Source organism: Chenopodium album, chromosome 7 (genome assembly GCF_948465745.1).
Source record: "Chenopodium album chromosome 7, dcCheAlbu1.1, whole genome shotgun sequence".
NCBI lineage: Eukaryota > Viridiplantae > Streptophyta > Magnoliopsida > Caryophyllales > Amaranthaceae > Chenopodium > Chenopodium album.
In genome coordinates this window covers 65,005,263-65,019,397 of record NC_137840.1, presented here as the reverse complement: position 1 = coordinate 65,019,397, position 14,135 = coordinate 65,005,263, and the positions used below count along the sequence as shown (strand labels likewise).

The 14,135-nt window shown below is 29.0% G+C and overlaps 2 protein-coding genes across 2 annotated transcripts; both read right to left on the bottom strand.

The window, feature by feature from the left end:
- Positions 1–2,082: 2,082 nt before the first annotated feature.
- On the bottom strand, positions 2,083–3,758 carry LOC145638095 (basic blue protein-like). Its single transcript, XM_081689052.1, has 2 exons — positions 3,440–3,758; positions 2,083–2,538 (listed from the first exon to the last, which is right to left on the bottom strand). Exons 1-2 carry the CDS (start codon positions 3,618–3,620, stop codon positions 2,339–2,341), a joined length of 381 nt encoding a protein of 126 aa, XP_081545178.1. The 5' UTR covers positions 3,621–3,758; the 3' UTR covers positions 2,083–2,338.
- A 7,947-nt stretch (positions 3,759–11,705) lies between these two features.
- On the bottom strand, positions 11,706–13,332 carry LOC145639190 (basic blue protein-like). Its single transcript, XM_081690359.1, has 2 exons — positions 13,060–13,332; positions 11,706–12,137 (listed from the first exon to the last, which is right to left on the bottom strand). Exons 1-2 carry the CDS (start codon positions 13,238–13,240, stop codon positions 11,938–11,940), a joined length of 381 nt encoding a protein of 126 aa, XP_081546485.1. The 5' UTR covers positions 13,241–13,332; the 3' UTR covers positions 11,706–11,937.
- Between the last annotated feature and the right edge of the window lie 803 nt (positions 13,333–14,135).

The following is a 14,135-nucleotide window of genomic DNA, read 5'->3' as shown; positions in this document are numbered from 1 at the left end:
AATTTTAGGGCTTAGACACATAAAAATAGGTGTCATTGACATTTTATGAGAAAGAAATAGTTCATTTGATAAGTAATGTAGGAAATGGGCTACATAGAAGTCATATAGGTAATATTTGATAAAATACATAATGTTTTGCCTAATTAATTAATTCTAACATAATTTTTTTGTATTTCAAATTTTGCAAGGTCCAAAAGGATGGTCCGTTGACAATCAAGGAGCTTAATGAAGTTTGTGACATGTTGGCGTCTTTTATCACCTTCAACATGTAAATGGCATTTTAATTGTAAATTTATGATATATATATATATATATATATATATATATATATATATATATATATATATATATATATATATATATATATATATATATATATTTATATGTATATATGAATTCTATTTTATTATAATATTTAATAATAATATTATAATTAGTAATTATTATAATATTATTAATTATTTTATTTAATATAATTGCTGGAATTACAGGTTATTATTATTGCTGGAAACAAGGTTTTTTTTTTTTAAATATTATTGCACGAAAAATGGAAAAAAAATATTGAGTAAAAAGGCACCGATTAACCGGTGCCAAAACTAGCTACCACCAAAAAAAAAAGGCGGGAGACTATTTTAGGCACCGGTTAACCGGTGGCCAAAATAGTTAAAGGCACCGATTAACCGGTGCCAAAAAAAGTATAGGGCACCGGTTTTGACCGGTGCTAAAAAGGGGGGTATTTGGCACCCCCCCCCCCCCACATAGAAAGCGGTTCAAACCGGTGCCTTAGACCGGGTTTGAACCGCTGCTAAAGGGTATTTTTCACCTAGTGTATTTCAGGTTGATAAGTTCAAACAAGAATTAATAAGATAAGATAAGTTCAAGAAAAATAAGTTCAGATAAGTTGTGATAAGGGTTAACTAGGGTTACCCAAGTTTAATTCATAACTAAAATAAGTTCTAATAAGGGTTAATAAGTTCAGATAAGATCAGATAATTTCAGATAAGTAAAAATCGGGTGAATAGAACGCTCCCTTAATTTGTGATTTGTTTTGATTTTGGGGAATTGGTTTTTTCTTTGTATTGGGGATTTTGGGATGTAGATTTGGATTGTGAAAGGAAGGAGTGAAACCCGTCGCCACTTCCTTCTGGCCACACAAACTGTTGGGTGCGGACGTCCGCACCCAATAGTTTGCGATTTCTAAAATATTTTTTTTAATTAAAAAAACTCTAACTATAGTCAAAGAGTTTAATAAAAAAAATGATCATTAATGTTACCAATGAATTAGTAAAGATAATTAAATTTTACCATTGATAATAAGTTTTTTATTTTTTTTTTATTTTTTTTTTTTTACATTTACCACCGAGAAAATTAAAAAGTTCGAGTTTATCAAAGAGAATTTCCCAACAATATATATTATTTGTCAAATTTCTAATATACTCCATAGCTTGTTTAGGTTCAAAGTTGGTTATATTGCGGTAGTTTTGGGATTTAGCTAGGTTATTTTGTCGTGATTTGTTGGAGTGTTGTTGATATATACAAAGTACTAGGTTAGAACCCGTGCGATGCACGGTTTATATAAAACCTATTTTTAATTTGTACATTTGAATAATAAATCGCTATTATACATGAATATAAATAAGAATTACGTACATTTTGCAATTTAAAATCTTTTATTTTCATCAAAACTATGATATAGTATCTGTTCGACGTCATCTAATTCATAGTTCAATAAAGGAGATCGTTTATTAGTGTGTTATTAAAAATTGTTTCAATTTCCTTCAATAAATTGATAGGTTTTAGTTGTAAGATAGAAGCTTTTAATATTTAAATTTGAAAAATGTTAAATAGGATAACTCTAAAAAAAAAAAAAAAAAGTGATATCATCATTGCATTTAGGCGTGAAATTTTTTATTAAGAGAATGACACGTGGATAGTGATGATGTCATCATCTTCTGTTTTAGTAATAGTTAATAGATATTATTATGATTAGGATTGAGATGTAAATGTAGTTGGTTTATACAAAATGTGTGTTGCATGAATATAAATTTAGTCTCTGAAGCATATTTGGCAATGTAAACAGACTAAACACAACAGCCATACATAACATAATTATTTTCCAAATTAAAGCCAGCATTCTAACAAGTATCATGATACCAAATTAAATCCCTTGTAAGGATTTAATTATAGATCCTAATTTGTAGTACAACCCGAAGATATAAGACGATAAAATACATAATTAGCAGTCAAATAGTACACTTTAGTCCGGATTTAGTCGTTTGACACAATGATTAAGATTCACTATCAACGTGACAACTAATATAATTCCGGCTTAATACAATTAAGCTGCACTAATAGCAATCTTAACTCCGCCTTGGCAATGGCCAGGAAGAGAGCAGATGAAGTAATTTTGACCTTTGGCTAACTTGATTCTATCCTTTCCAGTTTGGTATGCTTTTGCTCCTTTTGGTGAAGTGCAGCTATCATAACCCCTTTTATTTACTAATACCACATTGTGTGTTGTTTTATCATAATTGAATGCTGCCAAAAAAACATAAAACATCATCATTTTGTTCAAATTAATATGTTAAACTTAATCAACTTTCATAGTTTCTTGCTTTAGAAAAAAAAAAAAAAAAAAAAAAAAGATAGACTTTCATAGCTCCTTTTAAGGAGCTAGGCACAATTTGCGGTGAAATTAATAAAGTCAATGCCAGAAAATAGTCTCGACCTTCCTCACAACCCAAACATAATATAAAGACCTTTTGTGCCACTTTTTTTTTATAAAAGGGAACCATTATGCAATTATATATGCAAGCAACTTAATCTTGAATTCTAGACATGCAATGCTTTTGAATTTAATTATACATGTTTCTCTTATTTAATATATGTAAGAAAATGTTTCATATAAATTATTACTCCATATAAATTTATATGTATTAACCTTAGCTTTAATTAATTTTGCGGCCCTAGCTTGAATTGTAGAATAAATTAATAATAATGCATGCTTTAATGAACCTCTATAATTTAAAGTAGGTAATGTAATTCAATGGAGTACCATTTATATTTATTTATAGAGATGAAACATTGGGTTTTTTTCCCTAAATAAATGATTGACAAACATACAGTTAGAAACACAATAATGAATAATTAATCGGTTATTGACATGTTGATCAGGTAATACATATTGTAACTAGAGGTAGATCTAGCATTTTGAAGATAGGGTGTCGATATACGTTCATGGGGTGTTAGAGACTGTTATTACTATATAAAAATATATGTTTTAGAGAAAAAAAAGATTGCTTTTACGTAGTATTATTTTTATGTCCTTTTTTTAAAAAAAAAAAATATGTACGAGAAAAAGCAACAACAAGAAGAATTGAAATATTAATCCCAAAGATTTAGTTGAAATAAAGAAGTAATTAACGCGAAGTGAACGAACCTAAGACATCACCAGCTTTGAAGGACTTGCCATTAGTCCAAGTATTGACATTAAAGGTCCAACCACCAGCTCCTCCTACAGTATAAATAGCTCCAAATGTAGGCTTGGTTAGAGTCAAGAAACATAATATGCCAACTACAAAGACCATACTTAGTCTTACACTGCCACTTCCCTGACCCATTTCTAAGCAAAATGTAACACACCTAATTTACCAAAATAATATAAAGACTACTAGAGATAAAGATATAAAGATGGAAGAATGAAATTATATATGAGCTATATTGGAGTGATTTGTTAGAAGTGAAGGAATACTATTTATAGAGCTAGCTTAGTGGGAGGATGAAATATGTAGTGATAGACCCAACATAGAGTGTTGATCTAGAGTTTACACCAACTGGTCCATAATACCTTTTTTTTTCACAAAAAAATTAATAATACTTGTATATGGAAAACAATGTGTTTTAGGTCATTTTTAAAAATTAACAATCATCGCTTGTTAGTTTGTATGCGGTTCTTAACTTCTTTTAAACAGCTCGAAATAATCACACGAATACTTTCTTGCTACCAAGTGAGGTTATTTTATAGATGACCTATATTATATTCAAGGTTTCCCATTGATATTTGTCTTCATCATATATATATATATTTTTTTTTTTGACATTTTTGGGGTAAATTTTGGTTTTCCTCTACAAAATACTTCGTAAGACAATATATATCTAGTTAGGAATTGGTGCAATGGTTATGTGTGTAAGTCCAAATTTAGGGTGATTAATTACCTTTATTCCAAACATCAAATCTAACTATATATGTTTGTAATTTCATATCCTATAAATGCTATTAATCTATATTATTGATACCTAGCTCAATTCAAAATTTACAGTCGAGTTCGTTCACTCAATTTAATCATCTACTGAATCTATACTTTATCGACCACTCATTAAAGGCTTTATTGTTTAATCGTTTCTTTTTGAAAATGTGGGCATGTAAACCTTCTTTGGGGGCATAACATAGCATTTTAAGCTATAAACATATGTAACCTTTATGATCAAAGCAAAAAAGTCTAAAGCAAGTGGGTTTTGTAACTAATATAACTTCTGTCCTTTAGAGCTTTACCAACTCCATTAAGTGCTAGTCCTCCATTGTGAAATATAGTACTCCATATTAGACTTAAAAGTTAAAATAGTAATAATGTGTATATTGTATTGAGTAGTGATTGTATTTTAGACTTAAAATAGCTTAGTAATAATGTGTATATTGTATTATTGGGTTGTTACATGACCCCAATGAGAGTATGGACTGCCTTAGAATTCCCATATTTAGGCTCTCTCTTCTCATTAAAGCTTATTCTTACCTACCGCTACCACTTCATTGCATAGTTGCATACTTCCATCTACACAACCACCAAATTTAACTTTTCTAAAGTGGCAAAAAGAGTCATTCGTCAGAAATCTTTATTTGTTGTTGGAGATACATTATAGTGTCAAATATAGTGATAACTAATCATATTATGTTAGAGATATATATATATATTTTCCGATATCTCATATCTCTAACATATTCAGTTTTTAGAAAGAGTTGGAATGCATCGCCACCATTACTTTTAAAGATTTAATCTTGTAGTGATACGGAATGCGATTTTAGCTAAATATTAGTCGAATAGTCGATATCCGTAGTTGTTAAACCTGTGCGTTGTACAAATAGCTCATATTGTATACATTTTAATTCAAACATCCTCCCAATATCCAAGTGTTATTTTTTTCACAAATCCAACACAATAATACAATACCTTTTTTTTTTTTTTTTGGACAAACACAATAACACAATACTTTCTCACATGTCATTATGACACCCCATATAAAACAGAAATTCTACACAATCTCTCCTAGTTAATTGGCCTTCTTAATTTTTGTGGTTATTACCATATATAATACTAGATTAGTACCCGTGCGATGCACGGTTAAACATTTTATATCTAACATATAATTAAATTAATTTGTGAGAGTGAGGCGTGATTAAAACTTCATTTTCGATTTAAAGGATCATAACATTGTTTTTTTTTTTTTTTTTATCACCGGTTCTTATATATCTCTAAACATCAATAATAAAAAAAAAAAAAATTGTTGGTTAATAAATTACTATAAAAATATTACTAAAAGAATTAAGATGCAACCTCTAAGTAAAATAAAGGAAAAAAATTAAGATGTAACTCTAAGTAGTAAAATAAAGGAAAAAGAATTAAGATGCAACTCCCACCAAGTAAATTAGGAAAAGCAAACCCATTTACCATTATTCTGAGTTCTGACATATCTTCTACCAAATAAAATAAAAAATAAACACTTAAAAAAAAAAAAAGACCCCAAACAAAATAAAACCAACTTCCTAAAAGTTTATCCTTCTTGAGTCAAATGATATGATCATGGTAGAACAATAAACAATCTTAATTCAAAATTAGATATAGTGATAGATCCAGTCCATTGTACGAACAATGAAATTTCAGATATTTTATCTTTTGGATCATGTGTTAGAGTTTGATAAGAGTAATCTTGATATTAGCTAATTAATAAGTATCATGAGACATCTGCTTTGTTTTATATATGTATCTTCCTCAAAGTATAGTCTTGGTTTGATAAGGATTACTTTTTAATGATATTAGTATCAACTTTTTTGACATTGTTTATTCTAAACGATTATAGCAATTGAGCATAGTTGTATTATTAATTCTAATTCAATAATTAGTTCTATAATAAGCTTATAGCTCTTGATTTACCTTCTTTTGGGAAGGTCGACAACCCCTTCTTGCTTAACGGAATGTGTGCAATGTCTGTAGCAAAAAATCAGAAATAATATCAAACACGTTACTGTAGAAATCATCAAAATATGTAGTTAAAAATGACAAATCTTTTAATTTCTTCTACAAAAATATTAGATAGTTTACGGCAATACCTTGTCACAAATTTTGGAAAACCTCCTTGTGTACTACATTAGTAGTAGTACAAACAGTCTGACCTTTCTCGTCACAAATAAAAATCAAGTGTATGATAAAAGGAATTTATTTTCATTTAATTAAGAAAATAAAGAATAGAAGAGATGCATACTTATGTTTGCGAAACAGAGGTAATACGTATTTTCATAAAATGGATAAGTTATGATTTCGTAAGATGCCTATCTATTTATAGTAAAAATTAATTGATTTAAATTTTAAATTATGATGTTGATAAAATTATGATGTTGATAAAATTAATTGATTTAAGTTTTAAATTTTAAATTATGATGTTGATAACTATACTCAATCTGATAAGATTAGTACCTGTGCTCAGGATAAAGAATATCATGTACACCTCAATTTTAGGAAAAGTAGCTTATTATTATAGATTAAGTTTTTTTTTTAATTTTTTTTTATTATTTTTACGTATAAAAATAATAATGATAATTAATGTGTATCAAGATAGAGAACATCACATACCCCTCAATTTTAGGAAAAGTAGTTTATTATTAATAATCTGTATCAAGAGTTATCAAGTGATAATAATTTTTTTTTTTTATTATATAATATTTTCATAGCATGCAAGACAGTTTTGGGCGGGCAAACTTTTTATAATAAGTTGCCACGTGTCCAGGTTTGGGGAAAAATGACGTCAGCGGTTTCTACTTTAGTTATAGTTATAGATAAGAATGTTGTAAAACGATTAAGGCCCTGTTCTTTTGAGCTTCTGGGCAGAGCAGAGCAGATTTCAACAGAGCAGAGCAGATTTTAGCATTATTTTTATTAATATTAATACAACTATTATTATTAATTTATTATTATTATTATTATTATTATTTTATTATTATTATTATTATTATTATTTTATTATTATTATTATTATTATTATTATTATTATTATTATTATTAATGTTGTTACTATTTAATTTAACTACTATTACTATCATTATCGCATTGTACTACCATTATTATTATTATTATTATTATTATTATTATTATTATTATTATTATTATTATTATAATTATTATTATTATTATTATTATTATTATTATTATTATAATAATAATAATTATTATTATTATTATTATTATTATTATTATTATTATTATTATTACTACTACTACTACCACTATTATTATTATTATTACTACTACCACTATTATAATTGATGTGTGAATGAAAACATAAATAGATGTGTACCACGTTAACATATGTTTATAGTGAATAGATAAAAGATGATAATGGTTTAAAATATTCAAATTATTACAACATTGTAGTGTTAGATTTAATTATTAATTAATTCAATTTACTTTTTTAATTTCTTTACATAAAAAAAGTAACAAATTAGTAAAATATCTTCCTTTTTATATCATTATTTTTCACTATTATTATAATAATGTAGTATTACTATTCCCAAAAAAAACATGTATTATGTGTTATTATTAAGATCAATATGTATTTAGAAATTGTTAGACATTATTATTAATAAATATTAAAAAATTTGTATTGTGAATTTTTAATTATTATAATTTTTAAATATATACTTTAATTATTATGCACTTTAATTATTATGCACTTTAATTATTAAGTATTATTAATTATTGGTTTATTGATATTATTAATTGATATTAACCCAGAGCAGAGACAAATTTCAGCAAAGCAGAGCAGGGCCAAGCAGAGCAGAGCAGAGCAGCTCTAAAGAACATGGCCTTATTAGTATATGTAAATCTTAGCATGTCACAAATTAATCATTATGCAAAACGTACGTAAAAGAAAATTGGAACTTCGATTTGGAGATGGAGTCATGGAAGAGGTACTGACTTATTAAAAAAATTGATGATGTGAAGCTGACATCAGCATTGAATTGTATGAGGAAAGCTTATATTTTGAGGAAAGCTTATATTGTGCCCCTTTATTTATTATATTTTTTATTACGGAGTACTATTTTCAATTTAAATACTTCCTCTTTTTTTTAAGTGTTCCAATTTGTCTAGACAATTATGTCAATATAATTAAGTTGTAGAACTTTGGCTAATAATATCTTTAATTAATTAATTATTAATAAATATAGATTATAAAAAGTTGATATTCAAAAACTATAATTTGAGAGATTCTAACAAGTAATAACCTGACTATATTATTATATTTCCCATATACGAGTATATATCATTGATGTTGATTAGATTACTCCTCTGTATTTTATTACTTGTTCCACTTTTCTTTTGCGGTCGTGTTTTATTACTTGCTCTATTTTCTTTTTTTGGAAACCTTTAACAATATTTTACTAATCACTTCACTCTTAGTACACTCTAACTATTCTACTTAAAAAATTTCGAATTCTCTCTCATCTCAACTATCATACTTTATTTTTCCACCAATCCTACTTTTAATTATTTTATTGTTTTCTACTAATTCTCATAAAACTCTACACATGAAAAAATAGAGCAAGTAATAAAATACGGAAGAAATAGATACTTTTAAATTTTGAAGAGAGTATTTATTTAAATGGTACGATGAACTTTAAAGACAATACAAATGAAATGGAAATGGGAAGCTTGAACTTCTGGCCTATCATACATAAGTACTTAATAGTTAGGAAATTTTGTCAGAAAGGACCTTTTAAGTGCATTTCTTTGTCTAAAAGGACCTTTTAAAGCCAAAGTTGTGAAAGGGGTACAAATTTTGGAAAAAAGTTGTGACTTGGGACCACATGCCGTAATGTCAACATTGAGTGGTCAACTCCGGCGTTAACCAACACTTGCAGCCACCAATTTCCTCCACCCCATTGCCTCCTTCGTTCTCCCCCCTCCCCCTCCCCTTTCACGACAAGTCGACAGTTCAAGCCACCCCCTTTCTCCTCCGTTGTCGACACTAACCTCGAAACCCCATCTCTTTCACAGCAGCCCACTTCTCCTCTTTCCCACCTCCACTCCCTTTCCTCCACCTCGATTACTGTATAATCTTCAAGCAATTCCCTACACCCAAACCTTATAATTTAGGGATGACAGAATGGAGCAAAGAGAGAAGATGAAATCAAATTTCTAAGTGAGTTTAATGAAATTAGGGTATGAATTAAAATTGGATTAATTTGTGCTGAATTTGGGGAAAGTTGAGATCTTGGAGATTAAGAACCCTTACCGGAGAGTAAGTTGAAAACGAAGGGGGTGGGTAATCGGGTGAGGAAAAGGATCGGGGACTCAAGGTGGAGGAAAGGGAGGCTTGGGTGCTGCTTAGACAATGGAGGGGGAGAGGGGGGCTAATGGGGGGGTTCTGCCGTGAAAGGGGAAGGGGGAGGGGTTGGGCTAGGGTGGTCAACGCCGGAGTTGGTGGGTCAAATTCCACTTTTCGGCAAGTGGTCCCAAGTCGCAAATTAAAAACAAAATTTGTACCCTCTAGACAACTTTGATTTTAAAAGGTCCTTTTAAACAAAGAAATGCACTTAAAAGGTCATTTTTAACAAATTTTCCTAATAGTTAATACGTACTCCGTAGTACTTATTAGTCTTAACCACTAATTCAAGACCGCCTCATCGATAGTGTATTTCGTCATTTGTTGTTATGTGTTTAATGAACCGCGTTGTTTTGTCGTAGCATCGTGCTTAGGCGCTTAGCTTCATTCATTAGGCTCCAGCAGTCAAGCATGCAAGTATGCAACACAAATGGTGACTTCAAAACTGAGCGAGGTATCATAATAATTCATAAAACAAAAGGGTCCATATATTTTTATATTATTTTTTTGTTTTTATTTTTTTATCTTTTTGAATTAATTCGAAAAAAAAAATTAATTTTCAAATTAAATAATAATACACTCAGTTATTAGCAAAGTATCAACTTTCCAAAAAAAAAAAAAAGTATAAAAATAATTAGCATTATTATTTTCTCTACGTAAACTTGTCCTTGAAAATAAATAGGAGCATGCAGCACATACAACGGCGTAATAGTCGTAAAATTACCATGTTTTAGGGTACAGATTTGACTCAATATCATGTCCTTTTCATAGGTTCAATTGATTTAACTTTGCTTTAATTGCCTTGTAATCCCTTAATTAAGGATCTAGATTAGATTTCCATTAACTTTATTACTCCTTGTATTATGTGCATCAGATGTGACAATTAGGATGGTGCAGAATCCAATTAAGGACCGAGCACTCTACATTTGACATGTATTCATTTGGATTTGAGTCTTGAGATCATGAGATTCATGTTTCAGTTTTTATTTTCTTTCAATAGAAATCATAGAATAGATGTTTCTGTTGGGGTATGCAATACGAATCCTACACGTATATATTTCATTTAGATGAGGAATTTGGAAAGGAGCTAAAAAATAAATCTGTGCGAGTTAGTTTTAAAACGGACAATATCAAGGTGGATAGCCTAGGCTTAACAGTTTGAAGTATTATGCCAAATATATACGAGTAATTTTCATATTGGTTCAGTTATCGGGGACAAGATTATATATTAAAAGAATCAAAATTTAACAAATCTTTCATAATGATGAAAGTGGATGACAAACCACCCCTTGACTCTTGGTGATTGTGAAATTGACTTTCTTGCAATTCTAGACATTAAGTTCCCTTTCTTTTTATTTATGGTATAAATTTGACCCGGTATAATTTTTCGGGGGAAGATTTAAAAAGAACGAGATGATGAGGCAAAAGTTATCTTTTGTTTCACAATTTATCATATGACTTATTATTGTAACTTTAGACTTATTTTGATTTATTAAACTAAATTGAACTGTTTATGAGACAAGGAAATTAGAAATTGAACTGACTGAACTGAAATTAATTAAACTGAAGAGAACAAACCTTACAATATAGCGTTTATTTTGTTACCATAATTGCTCATTTTTTGCTCTTTACATTAGTCAAACAATGAGCAATAACGACAAAATTGAGTAAATTGGTAAAGACGCTCTCCTTTAGTGGTATTTCCCTCCTCTCTACATCCTCCTAACACCCCTATCTCCCTCAATAGCGTAAAATGTTGGTCCGAGTTCAATATCCATAATTTGAGACATCGGTATAATATTTAGATGACTTAGACATTTAAAACCGTAATACATCATTTACGAGAAGATAATAATATGAGGTGAAACGACGTACTAAATACTTTAGAACAACACAAATATCAAGATTCAAGAGTACAATCCTGGAAAAAGTTAAAATTAAAACACACATATATTATACTTGTATACTTGTACATAAATCCTCAATTTTCTTATCCATTTTCAAACTTACATTCCACAACAAACTTCCTTACATAAGCTAAGAACATGCCTAGATATTATAAAAGCCACAAGCACTCCTTCCTTAACATACATCACAATAAAAACAAAAACAACACTAACTTAATCAACAACTTCCTCTTTTCCCTCATCATAACATAATCCTAACTTTCTCCCTTTTTTTCCTTTTATTTTCAACACACATACATTAGTAAACCTACAAATTCAGAACATTAATTAAGAGAAGAAGTAGTAGTTGAGTTAATTAATTAATTAATTAATTAATTAATTAAGCAGCATTAATAGCAATCTTCATTCCACCCTGGCAATGGCCGGGGAAAGAGCAGATGAAGTAATTAACGCCTTTCTTCAGTCTAATTCTGTCTTTTCCACTCTGGTACGGCTTAACTCCTCGTGGTGCACTGCAGCTTGCAAATCCTCTGCTGTTCACTGGCACTACATTGTGCAGGTTTCTTGCATAGTTGAATACTGCATTCAATTTTTTTAATACAAGTGTTATACGGAGTACATAATATATATCGCCTTGTAAAAAAAAACTTTGTCTATCCACCGACGTAACAAATAATAATACTTATACGGAAATATGTTGCACTTGAAGTGTACTTATCTTATTAGAGGTGATTAGCCGTGATTTTTGCTTTATAGCTACACCTGATTAATTTTAAAATTTTTATTTACCTAACAAATAATTATACTTTGTATTGAACTGCACTTATCTTATTAGACTTGTTTAATTATGATTTATTTACTATATACTTACACTGTTATAACACTCGAATAATTTTGAAAATTTTATTTAAAGTGATCTAAATGCACTTTCATAATTAGTGGTTGGATTAGTAATAGTATATTTTGTTTTCATATGAAAACAATAAAAACATTAAAGGTAAGTAAAGAAAAAGGTTTTTTTTTTTTTTTTTTTTTTTTTTTTTTTTTTTTTTTTTTTTTTTTTGGGACAAGTGATGTCAAAACAAGAGTTTAAAGTCAAAACAACAATTATAAAATCCGAGCTTACTTTTGATTGTAAAGTTGTGAAACTTAAAACCCACTAGGAAAATAGAAAAATGAACCAAGTAGAACTATACTAAAAAAATTTTACATTTTGTTGTTACACATATAAGATTTAAGTATATAACCCATCACATTTAAAAATCATATTATAACCCATCACATTCAGTAATCATATTCACAAATCATTAAACTCCGTACATGTTGATAAATATGACAATGACACACACTGGAAAATGATATTTTTTCCTATCCATATTTCATACAAAATTAATTGTAACGTTAATATACATAGTATTATAATCAAAACCCGTAAATTATAAAAAGACAACTAAATCCGAATAGAGGAAGTAAAAACGTAAGAGTAAAGACGAGATCTTACCAAGAATATCACCAGCTCTAAAGGACTTGCCTCTAGGCCAATTGTTGACATTAAAGGTCCATCCACCACCATTTCCAACATTGTAATAGGCAGCAAGACTTGGCTGAATAATAGCCAAAAGGCAGAGTATTGCTACTCCTACTACCAAACTTGATCTTGCACTGCCTCTTCCCTGAGCCATTTTTTTGTTAATTACTTTAGTAAAAGATGATTAATTGTTGTAAGATAAAAAAAAAGATGTTAAGTGTTTTTGAGTGAGGAAATTAGAGTAGTGAAGGCCTCTATTTATATAACTTTGGTGGTGTTATTTTTCCATGAAAGAGGAAACTTTGGGCCCCACAAGAGTAGATTTTGTTTGAATTTTAGGGAGTGTGGAATTTAAGATACTTAATTAATTGGAGTATTTATTTGCCGACTAAAGTCCTTTATTTTAATTTTAAATATTTGTAGGTTATTTGAAATTAAATCTAGGTTCATGAGGTATAGTTGTTAATTCGGATATCTGGGTAAGTGGGTTAGATTTAGTGAAATCGTATCACATTTATTAAATTACTCTGTAAAATATTGTGTACATACAAATTGAAATCTAAATCGAATTTTTTTCGACTAGTATTCATAAGTTTTTTTTTTTTTTTTTTTGAACAGTAGTATTCATAAGTCATAACTCCCAACTACTCCAAATTTTTGGTCCACAAAGTTACGTTGGAGTTCCACTGCCTAGTGTGAACTCTTGCCTTTTCATGTCTATAATACAATATGGTACCTCTAGTCAGTCCACTAGACACTACTCACTAGTAGTAGTACTCTCTTCGTTGACAATATTTGTTCTAGTTAATCTAATTTTTTAACTTTAAATGATGCAAAAATTTAGACCCGTGATTGTAAACATAATAATAAAACGTATAAATTATTTGATACTTGTGAATTATGTTGACTTTATCTTAATATAATATGAGTAATTCACTCTTTCGATTGTCCAATAGTTTTTCCCTTGTTGAAAATCAATGTTATAGTAAAACTTAGGATATCAATTGGGTAAAATCTCACAAAAAATTATTGAATTTAGGCCTTGTTTA